Source organism: Bombyx mandarina, chromosome 28, assembly GCF_030267445.1.
Source record: "Bombyx mandarina strain Sakado chromosome 28, ASM3026744v2".
NCBI lineage: Eukaryota > Metazoa > Arthropoda > Insecta > Lepidoptera > Bombycidae > Bombyx > Bombyx mandarina.
This window is the reverse complement of record NC_143233.1, coordinates 377,435-397,874: the sequence shown is the minus strand read 5'-3', so window position 1 is coordinate 397,874 and position 20,440 is coordinate 377,435. Positions and strand designations below refer to the sequence as shown.

The window sequence follows — 20,440 nt, the reverse complement described above, 5'->3', positions numbered from 1 at the left end:
ATGATAATTCTAGCAATTGGGAATCCCATCGTGATTGTAATTTTTTTCCGTAAAATCCAGAGTTGGTGGCAACAGATATATTTTCAAGAACAAAAGGAAAATAATGTTACCTCTTTTATCTGTAATGAATTTCACATAAATACCCAATTAAATAACATCATCATCATCATCATCAGCCTTTATCTGCCCACTGCTGGACATAGGCCTTCCCCAATGCCATCATTAATCATTAATAACATCATTTTACCGAAAAATAAAACAAAAACTCAAAGTGTTTCGTTCACTAAATAAGTTTCGACCCGTCAACCATAAAATATACATTAATAAATCAATAAAGAAAACATTACACACACTACATAACTGTATTTGACGCACACACGCATGCATACTATTTATTGTCAAACTTTTGTTCTTGGCGGCTGTTGTCAAATTGAGAATAGATTAATATTGTTTGTCTTTGTTAGTATTTTTTTATAGAGTAGCCTTGGCGAAATTTGAGATTATAGAAGTATAAAACACAATCATAACAGTGTACAAACTTACAATTCCAATTAATTATAGTCGAATTTCGACTACTGCGGGACCTCTAGTATCAATAATAAATTAATTTTAGTAAATTTTTCATCGGAATGTAAATATGGTGACTGCAGTTATTAAATGTTTTATTTTATTTTTATGTATATTTAAACAAGTAAGGCTATTTAATTATGCAATCTGTAATTTGTTTATTGAGATCAAACAACGCTATATCAATCCAAGTAATGTCATCAAAAAGACTACCTTATTCGATCTTACAGCTATTGTAACCTATTTACACCATAACAACATTGCTGAGGCCCGTTGACCTATTGCCGAATTATATACTGGAGCTGAAAGTTGGTTTATAGTAAGAGTTATTTTAAGTAGGCCCGGTTGAGGCGTCCATGTGCTTGTTTCTGCTGCAAAGTGTGTTCTAGTTTTGAGGGTGGGGGACAGCTGTTAAATAATACAGTTGAGACTACGGCGTCATGTTTCAAGGTGAGTGGCGGCATTCACGTTGCGTTATTCATGGGCCACGATAACCAGATTAAACCAGCTGGACCGTGAGTTCGTACACCCATCTTAACAGTCAATAGAAATCATCAAGCTTAATTGATGACTTTATTAATAGGGAGTCTTGTGGTGATAACTTGTGCGGGCTTAAAACCAGTTCAACTGCTAACACGTCAGTTCCGTGATGTATTGGTGTACGGCGTACCTAATGGGACACGTGTCGAAAACCACGGTTTCATTCTCTATATAGCATGACGCGTGCCACGTAGGTACATATCTCGCAATATTACGAAAGACAAAAAGAAAGCCTTGCTAGCTGCAGTTACAAAAGATCCTGTAGTCGAAAATGTCAAGAATACCAATCTTGTCGAGAAATGGAAGGATTGTTTGTCATCTCCCTTGTGACCTTCAAAGGCACCTGATTTTCAGTGATCGGCGATGCTCAGCGAATCTATCGCTGAGGACTCTTTTCGGATCTCTTTTGAGGAATGACAGACAGTTCCAGAAAATTATGATAAAAAATGATCTCTGAAAACGTAATGTATATTCGTTGTCAATTGTTACAACTGGTAACAAAGTATGCGTCCTTCTACACGTGAAATGTACAAGAGATCATTGAACATAACTAACGTGACCATACGTCCCGCTTTGGACGGGATTGTCCCGCTTTCAGGCGGTCCGTCCCGTTGTCCCCAACAAGAACAAAAATGTCCCGCGTTCATTTATCTGTTGTCCATGTGTCTATTAGAAACTTACCGAATACTTACTTATCCCAAATCCTTATTGTATTACAAAATACATACTAAAGTAACTCTAATTTTGCTGTAGGAAAGTAATTTTTTGTTTGCGAAATTATTTACAAATATTATTTTAAGGGCATGTTGGTGTAAGAATTAAGATGTCAGTGAGGGTAAAATATCATAATAAATTATTTCAAATCATTTTTTAAACCATATTTTTTATTTTGAACTTAAATATTACATCTTACCCCGACAGGGTACTTTATATGTATTTATTTTATATACGAAATCCCGTAGGCGTCCCGCTTTGACACGAAAAGAAAATGGTCACGTTAAGCATAACCCAAAATATTTTTTTTTATTGCTTATATCTAGTGTTAAGTGGTAACTGGAGCCTCTAAACGCTGCCACCCACCCTCCTTGACACATGAGTCTCAGTTTTATAGTGTAAAGCAGGAGTTCCCAAACTTATTTTGTCTTCTGCCCACTTTGAAAATACATTATTTTTTAGGGTCCCCCTTTTTTTGGCCTACTAAAAACCACTATAGCGAGAGATCAGTCGGTGTCTAGGAGTCCTCCTAGAGTTACAAATCGCCTCGCAAGCCTCTAAACAACGTCCGCATTTATTTTCTGGGTCTCTTACCGCCCCCCTTTAGGCCTGCAACGCCTACAAGGGGACATTATCGCCCACTTTGGGAAAGGCTGGTGTACAGGCTACCCCTCCCTTCAAAACGGAACACCTTACTGCTTCGCATCCAAAATAGGCAGAGTGCTGGTACCAACCCGTGTCGGCTCACAAAATGAACCTAGATCTCTAGTCGCGATGACAGTATCTAAAAATTTGATAATATGTACTGTATTCCATATTTCTAGAACCCGGTCAATATTTAGCTGGGAAGATCTTAGTGTGATACTGTCTGTGATACTGTTTACTTGTGGTAGGGTCAGTTGGGTAGTGCTACTATCCCGCGGAGTAATCACTTCTTTGGACCCATTCAATAGAGACCTTAATCGTATGTCTCAAGTTAAGCAATCTGTTAGAAATGGTAACTTCTGTATGGCTGTATGTTTGTATTGTATCTGCGACTTCGAACAATTCAGATCAGGGCTGTACAAACCTTGCTTTTAATGCGGCTTCCGAAAAGTATCTGAAATCGTGTCGCGACTGAAGGAAACCTAAATCCCTAAAGACGTTCCAAAGATCAGTTTTCGTTATAGAAAAAAATCTACTTTACTTTTTTACTTTTAAAGCTGATAATAAATAGTTTTATTTATTTATGTACACACAAAAAAAAGACATAGTACAGAGTAATAGGAAAATTATGTACAAAGGCACTGCTTATTTCTTTACTCGCTCCTGGCCTTTTCATTTTTCATTATTATTATTATTTTTTTAATTGTATTTTTTTTGACTTGTTTTTTCTTTTATTGTGAATATTTCAATTTATTTAAAAAAAAGAAAATATTGAGAAAAAACAAAAAAAAAAAAAGCCCGCTGAGTTTGTTTCGCCGGTTCTTCTCAGGACTGTGGCTTTTTTTGGAACCGGTGGTAGAGTTAACATTGTTACTTGTATTTTGACATTCAACAAGTGTGTCATACTGACATCTAAGTTGAAATAAATGATTTTGAATTTGAATTTGAATTTGAATTTAAGAAATCTCTTCCAGCAGACCTGCGAGAGCATTATGAGAATAATAATTAAAAGTGATGAGTGTGTGTAGAACAGCTAAAATAACAAATACAATATGAGAATTATAGTAATGCACATACACATAGCAAATATTGTTAAACTTGAATACAAAATAGTTTTTATGGCCCGAAAAGTTTTTATCGCCTGTAAAATATCTAGGCCGGACAGCCCTGCCCTACTTATTCAGGGTACCAGCCTCCGCAACGACGGAGGGAACCATTCACGCAACTTGTACACTGACGTCAAAAACAGCAACAGCTTAGATCCGGGTGAGCAAATCGGTATAACAAAATAAAATTTGCGTAATCACATTGTAAGCGGAGATACCTGTTGACTTTCATTGATAATAGAGGTCAAATATTGTTTGATATATACTATACGTATCTTAATTTTTTAATGTAAGGCTTATTAATCCATGCCAACCTGAAGACAATTTGCCTTTGATATTAACAGTGTCTGTTTATAGCTGTCAAATGTATAGCACGCTTAATTATTATGTAAGTTGCGTATTATTCAAATCTGGACCTTTACTTTTGTTAGACAGGACTTTCACTGGTGGTAGGACCACCCTGCCTATATCTGCCGTGAAGCAGTAATGCGTTTCGGTTTAAAGGTGGGGCAGCCGTTGTAAGTGTTGTAAGTATACTTGAGAGTTTAGAACTTATATCTCAAGGTGGGTGGCGCATTTGCGTTGTAGATGTCTCTGGGCTCCAGTAACCACTTAACACCAGATGGGCTGTGAGCTCGTCCACCCATCTAAGCAATAAAAAAAATGTGTAGGCCGAATCTATGAGTGCCTTTAACTATATGAGAATAGCTTGGCATCGGTATAGATCTGCAGATGACTGTATCAGTAGCAGTGTAGTACTGTGTATGTAAATTGTACAGACTTATCTTTGTAATTACACGCCGTTACATCATATTAGCACAATAAACACAATTATTACATACATCCCATTTTAGTATCATCTATTTATAAACTCAAGAGTTCAAAGTACTGGCTGCGTCATCCGCTTATGAAGTTAAATAAGTAGTTGAATTTATATTTGAATTTATGTCCAAATCATGCTAAGAGTTCATGAGCTTACTTAGTCACTTATCACTGACCACAATCCAGTTAACAACAAAAGAATTGCGAGCATTTCTATATATCTTAAAGGTTATAATAATAATAATAATAATAATAGCCTTTTTATTCCTAAACATAGGGTTACAAGAGGTCCCTAAGTTCGGTGTGCCTTTTGGCATAGGCCTCCTCCAATCCCTTCCGATGGGTCCTATCCCTTGCTACTCTCAGCCAGAATGGTCCCGCTGTCTGCTTCAAGTCATCCTCCCATCTCCTGATTTGACGACCCCTACTTCGTTTGCCGTCTCTTGGTTGCCAGAGGGTGACTTGCTTGCTCCATTTGTTAGTGGGGTGGCGTAGCATATGTCCAGCCCATCTCCATTTTTGGACGTCTATCCGGGTGAGAATGTCTGTGAGTTTCGTTCTTGTTCTTATGTCTACGTTCCTGACTCTATCTTTGATTTTTAGCCCTAGCATACTTCTTTCCATGGCACGTTGGCATTTTATTAGCTTTTTCCTGTGGTTAAGTGTCAATGACCAAGTTTCGCAGCCATAAGTAAGAACTGGTAGAATACAGGTCTCGAATGTTTTCTTTTTGATGTGATTGCCTAGATCCTTACTTTTCACTGTTTCCTTCAGTGACCAGTATTTTCTCCAACCTTGAGCTATTCGCCTGGTTATTTCCTTGGTCATTACATCTGAAGGGGATATAATCTGGCCTAAGTAATTATATTCTTTGACATATTCGATCTTGTTGCCATCTACCATAACGTCTATTTCCCTTGAATTTGTCATCAATTTTGTTTTACTGGCATTGATTTCCAGACCAGCTTCCTTACTTATATTTGCTAGGCTCTGCATCATTAGTTCTATTGCCGCAGGATTCTCTTCAAGAAGCACCAGATCGTCGGCAAATCTTAGGTGGTTTAGGCGAGCTCCATTTATATTTAGACGTAAGTGGTCCCAGTTTAGCTTTCTAAAGATGTGCTCGAGTACGGCGTTAAATAGTGTAGAGGAGAGAGGATCGCCTTGGCGTACACCCTTTTTGATAGGAAATGATTCTCCTGTTGATTCAAGTTTAATACTGGCCTTGCTAGATTTATATATACTCTTAAAGGTTAAAGGCACTCATAGATTCGGCCTACACATTTTTTTTATTGCTTAGATAGGTGGACGAGCTCACAGCCCACCTGGTGCTAAGTGGTTACTGGAGCACGCATACATCATTCATCATCATCAGACACATTGAGGTATAAGTTCTAAGGTATAGTTACAACGGCTGCCCCACTCTTCAAACCGAAACGCATTACAGATTCACTGCAGAAATAGGCAGAGTGGTGGTACCTACCTCACAAGAGGTCCTACCGCCAGTAAATAGAAATCTCTCCACTTTTATTGCACAGTATAATAAACAACAACATAAAAGTGCAAGTGGCTACAACACAGCTAATAACATAAACAGATAATACGTATAATTGCATTAAAGCAACGGTTGGGGAAAAACCATATCGTTCCATGTTTAATACAAGCCCCAGTACTTCCCGTGAGTGATTCTTTGTTATCTATTTAGGTTAAAATGCTATAAAACTTTACGAATTAGGCGTTTATTTGTTCAAAGAGGAATGATAACGTTGACAATGTCATATAGTTGGTTCGTCCTAGTAAAATTACTCGGGAATGTCGGCTAGCAATAGGTTGACGGTCATATTTCAGTCTTTTACTATACGAGAAGATTGGGATCAGTAGGTAACTGTAGAGGACTGTCTATAGTAATGCAGTGTAGGATTCAATATTCTTTACTGGTGGTAGGACCTCTTGTGAGGTGAGTTTCATTCGCGATAAATTCGTTGATGAAAATTTTCCTAATTGTAGGAAAAAATCCAAATCTTACATTGTTCTAGTCGTCCCGTGATTTTTGTTGACCTGTTCGTTCATCTTGTTAGTGTTGATTTTTTTTTCTTACCTAAGCTGAGAGCCTTGACAGGCTATTTCAGCGTAACCTTAACTGGTAGGTGAGCTCACGGGGCTCAAACCTGCTAACGTTGCACGTTGCTAACATTGCGACGTTGCTAACACGAACCCCAGCAAGAGCCGTGCTTCGCAGTGTCTACCACCGGATGGGAAACGCGACCCACTGAGAAAATCCGGCGAGAAACTCACTGGGCTGTGTCTGAGGGTTAATTTACTCGTTGAGCCCTTCGTCGCAAGCGACGGGAGTGTTGATCGCCATAGCAGAACAAACTGTTCAATTTCTGAACGTCAAAGTGTAGCGGCGTTCGCCATGACGGCAATTCCCTTTCAAATCCAGTCACCAAGAGCGACGCATCGATTTTATATCTCTTTTAGATTAAGTCTTTAATTTGTCATGTAAGGGCAAATAAATATCTCAAAACAATAAGTACCGTACAGTCCACGCTCAATTGCCACAACGCAACACAAAACGACAAGGAAATTTAAAATTTAAAGAGTTTTAACACGGTTGTGACATTCTGATTATAAGAATTATTAATACGTGAAGCAAAAACTTTGTATCCCTTTTTACGAAAATTGCGCGGACGGAGGAGTATGAAATTTTCCACACTTATAGAGAATATAGAGAAGAAGTGCACAATGCTAATATTTTTTTAAAATAATGCATAAAAGATACATTAAATCAATAAAGAATACATTACACCCGCTACATACCATGTATTTGACGCACACACGCATGCATACTATTTATTGTCAAACTTTTGTTCTTGACGTCTGTGTTCAAATTGAGAATAGATTAAATATTGTTTGTCTTTATTAATATTTTTTATAGTGTAGCCTTGGCGAAATTTGTGATTATAGAAGTATAAAATACAATCATAATAGTGTACAAACTTATTATACAATTCCAATTAATTATAGTCGAATTTCGACTACTGCGGGACCTCTAGTAAGAATTATTTGCGTACCACCACTACTACTACTACTACTACTACAATAAACAAAGAAACAACTGGTGATAGGACCTCCTGCGAGTCCGCACAGAACCGGTTCGTGCCACAGAATACCGGTTTGAAAACACTCTTCCTGCTGTTTCTCTTTTTAAACTAAAAATATGCGAATACGAACGAAAACCATAGCCTTGAATTTCAAAATATACTGGTGATAGGACTTCTCGTGAGTCCGCACGGGTAGGTACCACCACCCCACCTATTTCTGCCGTGAAGCAGTAATGTGTTTCGGGTTGAAGGGCGGAACAGCCGTTGTAACTATACTGAGACCTTAGAACTCATGTCTCAAGGTGGTTGGCGGCAATTACGTTGTAGATGTCTATGTCCTCCCACCTCGTCCACCCATGTATGCAATAAATAAAAACAAGCAAAACAACAAAATAGCCGACAACGATGACATAAGAAGGTTTTTTTTCCCCAAGACTTCCTCGTTGTTTAGATCGTTCCAAAGCCCAGCCCGGTGTGACTTCCATCAGGAATTTCAATTCAATTGGAAATACCTTGTACCTGCGTAGCGAGAAAACCTAATACCTCTGTATCTAGTTACCGACAGCCTGGCGTCATTATCGAGTTACGAAACACGTATTATGAATGAATCCGCTGACGTCACAAGTGACAGCGTACACATCCACACACACCAAACACAAATACACCACACACACACGCACACACAACCTGTACACTTGGTGACACTGACCTGTCGTTTATGAATCCGTCTGGCGAACTCTTGTCACAGATTCGATAGTAGTGATTTTTTTATTGCGGAAGGTGTATTTGTATACGATTTATATTGTTCATGTTAATGGGTAATGTCAACTGACATTAACACTGACAGTTGACGAATCATGTTTAAAAGTTTAGTTGTCGAGAAAATACTTGTGTTTAAGATACAGAATTTCGAAATATTTGATTACAGGACCTATGATTTTTTTTTTCCGTTAAGCGGGTTATGTGGGATTTGACAGTCTGCAGACGTTGGGAGCAGACCCAAAGATATTTGTAGGGCCCTACCGTACCAATCGACTCCTCTTGCACTCTCTCACCCGGCACATCATCTCCGCCCATGGTCATAAGATATGTTATGCGGCTGCAGGTGTCTTTCGCCAAATGAACCCAGTTAAAAAAAAAGTAGATCGGCATGTCCATCAATGAATCATCTGCTTTCGTTGGAGATTGTCAGTAAAAACCCAAAATAACGCAATCGAAGACTTCAGTGACGACAACACTTGCGTCGCCTTGACACCGTTTATCTCGAACGTAAAAAATAAAGATCTGTGTGCTCAGTGCGAGTTTTTTTACGTTCTCGATATAGTAAAAGTTAACTTATTAACGTATGGAGTTGGATCGTTTGCCTACGTTTGCTACGCCGCTAGAGGCGCTGTTCCAACTGCATACTAGGCTGCACTAAAAGTATCGGGAATGGAATATTTCCACTGTTCCTGTCATATTAAAATCTTTTTAATTGAAAACTCCTTGGTTTTAAAAATCGAATACTTTCGATTCTATACTTTCCCTAAAATAAAGAATAAATTGCGTGGACAGAGATTTTCATCACCTGAAGAAGCTGTGGACGCCTACAAAACGGCCATTTTGGAGACCCCAACTTCCGAATGGAATGGTTGCTTCAATGATTGGTTCCATCGTATGGAAAAATGTGTCAAATTTCGCGGAGAATGCTTCGAAAAGCAATAAATACATTTTTAAATAGTAATGTTGTGTCACTTCGTTAATTCCCGAAATTTTCAGTGCCGCCCTCGTACTTTGAGCGAACTTTTACTAATTCTGTGCCTATAGAAATATAATAGTCTTTGACCATATAACCATAGAACCTTAATAGCTCAAACGTATAATTTCAATTAATTATAGTCGAATTTCGACTACTGGGAGACCACTACTATGTATAAAGATGTGTATCAGTACACATAGTACAAGGAATCATAGCGTGTTTTTAAATTCATATTCTTGGGATGGAGTGGGTGGTGGTGGTCATGTTGTGATGTTTATGCGCCGTGGTACATAACACCAAGTGAGCCGTGAACTCTTGTATGCACCTATGTAACACAACCCGCAATGTATCCTAAAGGTATGCGTGATATCCACTGATCTTTTAACGTAAGTAATACATTGAATCTATATTTATATATAAAAATGTATTGCTGTTCGTTAGTCTCGCTAAAACTCGAGAACGGCTCGACCGATTTGGCTAATTTTGGTCTTGAATTATTTGTGGAAGTCCAGAGAAGGTTTAAAAGGTAGATAAATGCTTGGAATTAAACAAAAATCGCCCGTCGGACGGATTCCTTTTGTTTGTTTTAAGTTCATTTTATACAAAAGTTTAGGTCTTTTATTTATTGATTGAGGCACTACGAAGTCTGTCGGGTCAGCTAGTAACTGAATAAATAAATAAATTGCGTCGAGTGTACATCAGCAAAATACTATTTTCGGTACCTCATTATCGATCGCATGAAATCAAACAAAAATCATTACTTATATTCCTGCGGCTTCAAACACATTGTGCATTTAACACCGCGATATAACAATTCGGAGGGCGCAAGTACAATAAAATGATGTTATTGGTTTCTTCTTCTCAGTCGTGTCACTCTTGACAGAGTGGTCGTGATCGTCATGTAGTTATTGGTTATCAATCCAGTTTATCATGATGGAGCTGAATAACTAAACAAACATTGTTTTTATAGCCGACACGAGGGCCGGTGATATTTATCTGGTACTAAAGCCCTTTTTTTTATTGCTTAGATAGGTGGACGAACTCACAGCCCACCTGGTGTTAAGTGGTTACTGGAGCCCATAGACAACCACAACCTAAATGCGCCACCTACCTTGAGATATAAGTTCTAAGGTCACGAGTATAGTTACAACGGCTACCCCACCCTTCAAACCGAAACGCATTACTGCTTCACGGCAATTTAGAAAAAGACGCCGATCAATTAGGACATCTGGCTGTCTCTTTCGTCAGCTGACACTGATGCACCATAGATCCAAAAAGTATCTCATTCATTCATTTTTGAACATTGATTTGGAACCGTTTATCTAAAAGATTAAATAGTTTTTGACGATAAATCTGGATTGATTCTAATAAAACGGCTACTACATCTTATATAATATATAAAATTCTCGCGTCACAATGTTAGTTACCATACTCCTCTGAAACGGTTTGACCGATTTTTATGAAATTGTATTTATGCATATTCAGTAGGTCTGAGAATCGGTTACTATCTATTTTTCATACCCCTAAGTGATAAGGGTTGTCCACCCCTTAACATTTATTTTTTAGTTATTGGACAATAATTTTTTTTGTTATAATGAGGTATTATGTGGTTGACTGAGGTTTTGTTATTTTTATATTCCCTCATCGTTCACAGCGCTACATGCCTCTTTCACTCATTTACCACATCCTTAAACACTTACGATAAGTCAGTTTTTTTTTATACACTAGAAATTCCCTAGTAATCTTATATACGGCAAAACAACGTTTGCCGGGTCAGCTAGTATTAGATAAAATTGTTTACGAACGAAAAATAGACGACTTATTGTATTTGAGTTTACCGCGGCTCATTGCGGACGAAACGCTACTCTATCTCTATCTGCATCTTCTCATTGCAAACGTCTTCTAAAGAAGAGTCAATAAGTCTTCAATTCGAGAGGTTCGTTTCAATATTATGTTACAAATCTGATGCAATTTCAATGAATGTTGAATGCATTTCTTTCAGCGATAACATTTCGATAATCGGATGTCTAGTTGTCATTATCGATATCAAATCGATAAGCTAATAGGGTCATCGTTGTGTTCTGTAGAATGTCGTTACAATTTATTAATCAGTTTATTTTCTGCATAATTTAAAAGTTCAGAGTATCGTACTATGACAGTATTTAGATCAGGGGACACGAATATGACACCTCATACCGAGCCAGTAGCCACTATTTTCCCAGCAATGTCATCATTTCTCAATTGTCTTTTCCCTCCTAGATTCTTACTGCCCCACTTTTGCTGCTCGCATCAGTGGGTACCTTAACAGAATCGGCCGTAATAGGTGATGTGCGGAACATATTCATAAATGCTGATGAATTATTCACACGGATTATGTTCATCCATCAAAATAATATCAAATAATTAGGCAAATGAAATCTTATCAAAATATTACATATATTAAAATCAAAACACTGTCAAACATACAACAGTGTCTGTAACTTCTATCAGTCACTATCGCAAAGAGCCTGGCGCCCTTGATTCTTGTTGTATTATTACGCACTAGAGGATACCTCTGATGATTGCGTCTCAACCATCAAGGGTCTTCAACTTTAGACATTCTTAGTTAGTTAACTATGTATGTTCTGAACTTAGAGTTGTGTAACTTTTTACGGAAGCTTGTTCCAACAGCAGCCATTTTTAAATTTTCTATGTATAAAGCCGGCGTGTAGGCATGGCGGATTGTTGGTATTAAATTTTCATCTTCGAACACGTCCCATTTTTATTTTCGTGCTCTCATTTTTATCACTCTCTCTATTTCGATTGGAATTTCAAGCCAAAATATTGACTGTCACCCCTTAAATCCGCAATAACAAATTCACTAATGATTTTAAATGTTGCATCTTTCGAACTTCATTGAATCATTTTGTCTATAGCTCAATCTCTATGTGCTAAGTGCCAAACAATTGTGGACGTGAGTTCGTCCAGGATCTTTCAGTACAAAAGTCCTCGTACTGTGAAAATATTTCTTGATGAATGAACCCAGACTATCGTTAGTCCTGCGTCCTAAACAAAATTATGATGATCAAAAATGATACCTAATTAAATTATGTATGATTTTATTTGGGGAAAAAAATTCAAGAAAAATACTTAGCCAACCGAACGAAAGTGGACAGTGAATCCGGGGCAGCAATGGACAACGTTGTTATTCTTAAAAAGTATAACGTCACAGCTCACAATCTTATCAAACCACACACCTACTAAACGATCTCAATGCTTAAAAATAGAATTCCGCAGAATTTTTATTTAAAAGTACGCACGTACTTAGTCTAAAATAGATAAAAATTATCACTTGACGATCGTAGTGTGTATATTTAGGTACGAGTTAGCGGCGTCGTCTAGACGGGCTTAAGATAGGAAGTCGACAGAAACACCCAATGGTCGAGGCACCAGCCACTTCGGCATCCCGTAGCTTGGCGGTGAGGGTTCTGTCTCATACGAAGCTCGGATGCTGGTTGTTGAGCGACAGAGGATTATAGTCGGCTCAACTCCGACGGGCCTTGGATACCGACTCCAACGCGTAAGCAAAGGTCCGACGATTTCCTTTAGACACAAAATAATAATAATTAAACTCTCATAATTCTGAAACGGTATTCGCGGCCGCCCGCCGGTCAGTAGGGGACCTGAACCCGGGTGTCACTACTAAACTCCGCCCCGGGAAACTGTCCCGCTAACCGGTGTATAATCCGGTCGTGCGATCGTCGTGCCAGAGTCGGAGACAGGCAGGGTGGACAGAGGGCCCTTCCATACCCTGCGGCAGCCACTCACGCGAACCGGGGTCGAGCACACACTATGTGCCGCGCTTTATTCAGGTATTGGCTTGATTTCACTTCGAACGTTCTACCTCTCCCAATCCCACTCTCCCAAAACAAAATGAAATAAGTATTATGAAGGTCCGAAAAAGAAATAGGGTTTTATCGGCGACTCCCCATTCCACATTTAATGTGAATTTCATCAATGTTAGAGGCTTACATAGCGACCTTGACGCCGTACACCACCAGCTTGAGAAGGTGCAGCTTGCCCTACATTTTCTGACAGAGACGCAGATATCTGCTCCGTATGGTACCGTACCCGGCTACCTATTGGAGCACAAGTTCCTGCGTCAAGCCGGGGTGTGCGTATTCGTCGGGGCTGATGTCTGTTGCCACCGTCTTCGGGGCAATCACACACTTCCCTTCTTGCACTGGTTCGACTCCGATTGAGTACGTGCAAGAGGGGACTAATCGCGTGCTTGAGCAGTATCAGCAGCAGAAGTGGTGGTCCTTGGAGATTTTAACGCTTACCACTAAGAGTGGTTGGAGTCCAAAACCACTGACCGCCCGGGTCGGGCTGCCTTATGCTTTCACCTTGGCCTACGGCTTCTCTCAGCTGGTGACACAGCCTACCCATGTCCCAGATATTAAGGGGCAGGAGCTTTCTCTGTTGGACCTTCTGCTGACCACCGATCCAGACAGATACTCTGCAAATGGATCGCTAGTATTTTGGATGAGCGAGGCATCACGGTCGTTGTAGACCTCCGATACCATGACCACGAATGCTGGCATTCTACAAGGCTCGGTGCGCTCCCCCACGCTTTTCATCCTGTATATCAATGACATGCTATAGATGGCATACACTGCTCTGCGAATTACAGCACGGGGAACGCCCGGTTTATTGGCCATGAGAGTCTTTTTAGGAACGTGGTGCAGGAGAAGCGATCAAAACTTGTATCTAAAGTGAAGAACTCTCTGGGGCGAGTCTCCGAGTGGGGTGGGTACCCTGGGTCTACGGAGGGACTTCGGTTCCTTCTGTATTTTGTACCCTATTTTCCATGGGAAGTGCCCTGAGGAATTGTTTGAGTTGATACCATCATCTCGTTTTTACCATCTATCGCCAGCCACCGGAGTAGAGTTCAGCCATACTACCTGAAACTACTGCCGTCATACACAGTGCATTTCCAGTCTTTACGGAGTTTCAAACATAAAATTCCTAGTTGCAATAACATTACAACTATCATAAAGGATACCTTCAATTTTATGTGTTCCAATATGTTATTAACTACCGCCCCATAGGCACAGCCCACTGAGTTTCTCGCCGGACATTTTCAGTGGGTCGCTAATCCGATCCGGCAGAAAATTCTACGAAGCACTGCTCTTGCTGGGGCTAATGTTAACAAAATCTCTCAATTTGACCCCGTGTGATTACCTACCAGTTAGAGCGTGGCTAGAAGAGCTCCTTAGGCAATCAGAGAATAGGTAGGAAAGAAATAACTACCGATCTCAAGTTTGTGTATTTTGAACCTTATCTTTCAACGCGTAGTGGCAGTAGATTCCACATTGGACACTTCATTCTTATCCTTACGTCGTACTTATAAAATTCCTATGAAATTATGAATGCGGCGATAACATTCAAGGAAAAAGCGCGACACACTTTCAACTTTTCGAATTTTCTTCGATGTTCGCGAGCTGATTACATAACTAAAGTTATTTTCACGGCTTAATCCAGCGTATTATTGTCAATTGCACAAAACGCATAGTGATGTCACGATCCTGGACACCTTCCCTGATCTTTGAGGGGCATTTGGATCGCAGAGAATGTAAACCTTCCGGCGGGTCGTGATCTCCAATACTTCTGGTCATTTGATTCGGCTTGTATTTATCCGATTAATCATGGCACCAACATCACTTTAGATTTGGATCAACGAAGGGAGATGCCAGAAAAAATATCGTTCAGACTACATACTCATCTACAAACCCTTGAACGAATTGAAAATAAAATCCATTATTTGCCCCGTTTTTGCTGGTCTAGTAACATTGAACCGAACGCAGGAAGGGTTTTGTTTCCTCAGAGTTAACGTTAAGCTCAGGAGACGTTTTCCTCACTTGTCACCTGCGGCCACTCACCTTGTACGAGTGAAAATAAGCATCGGGTTTCAAATATACCGCTATCTTCGCATGGTTCGCATTCATTCGATGCAAAAGTCAAAATAAAAAAGCGCAATTTGGGTAGTAAAGACCCCTGGATTGAGATTGCCCGATTTGGTATGGTATATGGTGCTCCACATTCGACACCTCCAAGTCAGGATTAAGGTAGTTTGATTATTCTGTTCCTTATGTAAAAAAACCATCAATTACCGTAACAATTACGTTCTGTTCTTGTTTGTACGTAGTTTGTAGTTTTTCTAATGTAATATTAATTAATGATAAATAAATAATAATATTTTTAACAGAGATATTGACAGTAACCCGACATCGAACCATGTGACCACGATTCACGGACTTGTTCAATAAGACTTTAATGTAAAGGCGAGAGGAACAAACAACACACACAGAAAAATATTCAGACGTATTTTCCTGTATCCTCAAGCACAATGATTACGTCGTAACATTTGCATACAAAATAAAATTTAAATAGAATTACATCTTGTCCGAGTTATTGTTAAGCAAATATATTCAAGCGTATTGTTTAAGGCAAAATAAATTAATATGAAAACTGTGTAGGTAATATTCGAAAAACTGACTTTTAGTAGTCGTCGTGGCCTAACGGATAAGACGTCCAGTGCATTCGTGTTGAAGCGATGCACCGGTGTTCAAATCCCGCAGGCGGGTACCAATTTTTCAAATGAAATACGTACTCAACAAATGTTCACAATTGACTTCCATGGTGAAGGAATAACATCGTGTAATAAAAACCAAACCCGCAAAATTATAATTTGCGTAATTACTGGTGGTAGGACCTCTTGTGAGTCCGCGCGGGTGGGTACCACCACCCTGCCTATTTCTGCCGTGAAGCAGTAATGCGTTTCGATTTGAAGGGTGGGGCAGCCGTCGTAACTATACTTGAGACCTTAGAACTTGTATCTCAAGGTGGGTGGCGCATTTACGTTGTGGATGTCTATGGGCTCCAGTAACCACTTAACACCAGGTGGGCTGTGAGCTCGTTCACCCATCTAAGCAATAAAAAAATAAAAATAAAAACTGATCTTGACTGGAAATGTAGAAGCCGAGAGGAAACGGTTCAATGCAAACAGACCAGATTCTGCTGAGAGCTCAAACAGATAAAGGGTTGCGCGAGAAGATTGTTCTTGGACGAGTCGCATTCCCACCATCTATCCGATGATTTGCAAGCTAAGTAAATTTTCCCTTCGTAACAAGGTGACTCTCTCTACAAAACTTGCATACGTCCTGACCTATGCAAGTGTAGTGTTCGCTCATACGGGCCGCGCTAATTTTAAAACCCCCTTCAAGTTATCCAATCCCGTTTTTTCATAGCCATCGGAGCATCGTGGTTCGTGAGGAACGTGGATCTTCATGACCACCTGGAGTTAGACTCCAGTAAGTATCTACAGTCAGCATCAGTGCACGATGTTTAGAAAGCGGTGCGACACGAAAACCCGTCTTTTAGGTCCTCATGATCTACTACCGGTGCTTTTAGATCACAAGCACCGGTCGGCGTTCTCGTTGAAGGCTTGCGACGAAGGGGTTGGTGAGTAAATTAACCCACAGACACAGCCCATTAGTTTTCTTTTCGATCCAATCCGAACGGCTTTCTTCTGTTTGGAGTCAAATGGAAGTAGCTGGTATTCGGGAGCCCCGGCCCAGATGTATGAGTAGTACTCCACGCGAGGTCGGGCCTGTGCTTTGTAAAGCAAGTCTTTGGCGTCAAGTACCGTTTCGCTCTGTTGAGGACTCCCAGCATTTTGGACGCTAACTTGGCTTTGCCCTCCAAATGACTCAGAATTTGGATATCGCTCAAAATGTCTACCCCAAGTATCCCGATACTCGTGGAAGTTTGCAGGGATACTCCTTAGAATTGCGGCACCATGAAAAATGTCCTTATTCGAAGTGAACGCGCAGACATCCAAAATACCAGATCTTTCACAATTCGGAAATATCAACCATACCTGAGTAACTTCCCCGTTATCATTTTTTTCGATGTGGTCCAATTTTTCCATGGCGCCGTTGGCCAATTCATCAACAACTTGGTAATTTTTTTTCTCTTCAAGTGCTCTACGTGCACTTTCAAGTTGTTCCTCATTGTCACAACCTAAGATGAAATCTATAGACTCGGATATTGTCTGATTTGGTTGATTTTCTAGAATTTCTTTCATATATTTCTCAACCGTTTGGTTGGAATAAGCCAGACGTAAGCTGGGCGATTTATACTTGCATTGTCGTCACCAATATCGCTGGTATTTTCATCAGCAATCTCCATTGAACCGTCGTTGGTTTTCGCAGCCCTCTTAGATTCCCGTTGAGCTTTTTTCCTTGCTCTATATTCTCGCTGATATTCTGCGGGTGTTTTCCTGCTTTGCAAAACCAATATCACTACTCATTAAAGGCCCAGGAGTCGTTTGTGGATTAATAGAAGACCCAGCATTCGTTTGTGGATTAATAGAAGGCCCAGCAGTTGTTAGTTGGTCTACTATAGTTGCTTGATGAGTGGTAGTAAATCCCCCCGTCGAAGTTGATGGAATTACAGCTAGGGAATCAATGAGTATATTGTCTCGTTTGGCTTTTTTACGTGCTCGGTACTCTCTCTGATATTCCGCGGCTGATTTCCTTTTCTTCGATGCTACTGATCCTGCGACGTTAATTGTAGAAGAATCAGCAATCGTAAAAGGATCACTAGTTCTATTCAATGACTCTTTTTCCTCCTCCGCTCGCTTCCGTGCTCTGTAATCACGGTAATATTGTGCATTTTTCCCTCGTGGACCTCTTGAACCAGTGGAAGTGCTTGGGGTTGTCTCATCGTCTCGCCCTGGAAATTTTATTTGTATTAATAATGTATGTGAATGCGTCATATTGTAATTTCAAAAGAGAAAACTTAACAATCAATTGATCGCCGATCGTTCACAAGAGACGTACCTACCTTGACATAACCTTAAATCCGTCGCATTGTCCGTGGGATTGTTTTCATGCATTTTTTACAATTCTTATTCACTACATTTGAAAATAAAAAATACTACCCTATTAAATTATATGTGTATCAAATCAAACTAAAAAAATAAAATAATGAATATTATACTTGTAAATTAAAATAGAACAACAAGTAGATACGTATTTCGGCTAATTTCACGACGCTCACACTGTTTACTTCGCTGCATAGCAACAATACCACGCGCATTTGTGTTTGGGATCTACCGACTCACTCTCTTTCTCTCTCCTACTTTCTACCTTTGTGTATCACTCTTTCTCTCTCCCTCTTGCGTTGAAATACTGGACGCTACTCGTTGCTAACGCTCGCGCTGGCCTGTAGCTGTATACTACGCGCATACGTTCGAGCCACGCATTCACTCTCGTTCTGTCTCTTTCTATTCCCCTCCCCAGGACCGTTGAACGTTTAACGCAACCTTGTTGGAAGTCGCATTAGAAGTTTCACTTCAAAAAATCCTAAATCGCCCTATCGTGAGAACTCAACCTTTCAAATCAACAACTAGCGATCCCAAGAAATCTTGACCGATGGTCCGACACGTTCTGTTCGTTAGCACCCTGATGTAAAGCTAGATAGAGCAATTATCTCGGGTGCGTATTTTCCGTACTTTGTATCTCTCTGTCTCTCTCCAACGCGAGGGCTTCAAAACAAATGTTTCCAACAGATCGCGTTACATCGCGCAATAGACACATACCGGATCGAATGCCCTCAAGTTTGGAGTATGAGCACGCCTAGATCTCCTCCTAGGAAAACTAGTTCTCCTACTCCACTGCATTCCTCATTCGATCATGGACAGAAGTTCGAGTTGCGAGTGAAGCAACTGTTGGTTTAATAAAATAATATTTAATGCATAAATAATCGTTTTCGTCAGAAATACGAACAAAATATGCCGATAACATTCCAAATTACATAACGGGATTTTTACAAAACTTCCTTATTTACACGTTTTATTTAATGACCGTAGGCCGTAAACATTAGTATTATATACTGCATCCTGCATCTATATTGTAGCTTCATTTCAAGAACTCGGCGTTAAGCGCTTGTGCATGGGCACATACTATTATTTTTTGGACATGTCTCCCGGCGAGGAAATGACTACATAGAGCGCCTTGTCGTTCAGGGCAAAGGAGAGGGCACCAGACCGCATGGAAGGTTGCCCTTGCGATTGACCGACCAACTCAAGTCGGCAGTTAGCGGCTGTTTGCATGAGTGTACCAGACTCACCACAAACCGGAAGGAGTGGCGATTGTTCGTGAGGCGCATAACATCTGCCCACACCAATGATGCTGAATGACGACCACGACCGCTCTGACAAGAGTGATACGACAAAAGAAAGGAATATTGTAGCTGTTTATTGTCTAAATTGTGTCAAGGTGGTATTCGTGTTGCATTGTCTATGACTTTAGGATGCTTAACCACCAGATAGGCAGTGAGCTTGTCACTGGACCAATAAATCTTAGAGAATTTTTGAGTTTAACAAAGATCGACTAAAAACCAGGGATACCAACGACCGCAAAAAAAAGATAAAAGTTGACTTCATTTATATCGTAAAGCCACTTCTTTTTTCAAAACACCCTTTGCCTATAATCTGTATATCTCGACACACGTCAGTTTGAACGCAATAAATAAAGGCGCGAACGTAAAATAAACAAACACAAGTAGTTCAATGAACTCATGTTCAAGACAAGCACATGTTGTTGCGCAATATGTCATGAAGATCATGTAGCGGCGCTCGAAGCGTTAGTGGTCTTAGTCACAGGGAGTTCCCAAAGCCCTGGGACGGAAAAGTGCATTCAAAATACCAACTGGCTTTGGTGTAACAATACTAAGGTTACACGTCTTGTTTACTTATATGCAGACAGCCCACCCGGTGTTAAATGGTAATCGGAGCGCAATGCCAATACGAGATCGGTGTCTTTTTTTTGTTGCTTAGATGTGTGGACGAGCTCACAGCCCACCTGGTGTTAAGTGGTTACTGGAGCCCATAGACATCCACAACGTAAATGCGCCACCCACCTTGAGATATAACTTCTAAGGTCTCAAGTATAGTTAAAACGGCTGCCCCACCATTCAAACCGAAACGCATTACTGCTTTACGGCAGAAATAGGCAGGCTGGTAGTACCCACCCGCGCGGACTCACAAGATGTCCTGCCACCAAATACCTATAGCTTAATGTAATACTTACTTAGTGGTGGTAGGACCTCTTGTGAGTCCGCAAAAAACGTAAAATTATCGTCCTATCGATCATCAC

The 20,440-nt window shown here is 40.1% G+C and overlaps 2 protein-coding genes across 2 annotated transcripts in view; both read right to left on the bottom strand.

Moving 5' to 3' along the window:
* LOC114249840 (electron transfer flavoprotein beta subunit lysine methyltransferase) overlaps positions 1-20,440 on the bottom strand; it is a 40,117-nt gene that overhangs the window by 17,457 nt on the left and 2,220 nt on the right. The gene's annotated exons all lie outside the window — the stretch shown is intronic.
* Positions 10,902-18,868, bottom strand: LOC114249848 (uncharacterized). The gene is made up of 2 exons (XM_089739035.1): positions 18,126-18,868; positions 10,902-18,014 (listed from the first exon to the last, which is right to left on the bottom strand). Exon 2 carries the CDS (start codon positions 17,362-17,364, stop codon positions 16,690-16,692), a length of 675 nt encoding a protein of 224 aa, XP_089595161.1. The 5' UTR covers positions 17,365-18,014; positions 18,126-18,868; the 3' UTR covers positions 10,902-16,689.

Bases quoted from the DNA above. Each gene is read 5' to 3' on its own strand.
- LOC114249848 (XM_089739035.1), bottom strand. From the start codon at position 17,364: ATGAAAGAAATTCTAGAAAATCAACCAAATCAGACAATATCCGAGTCT.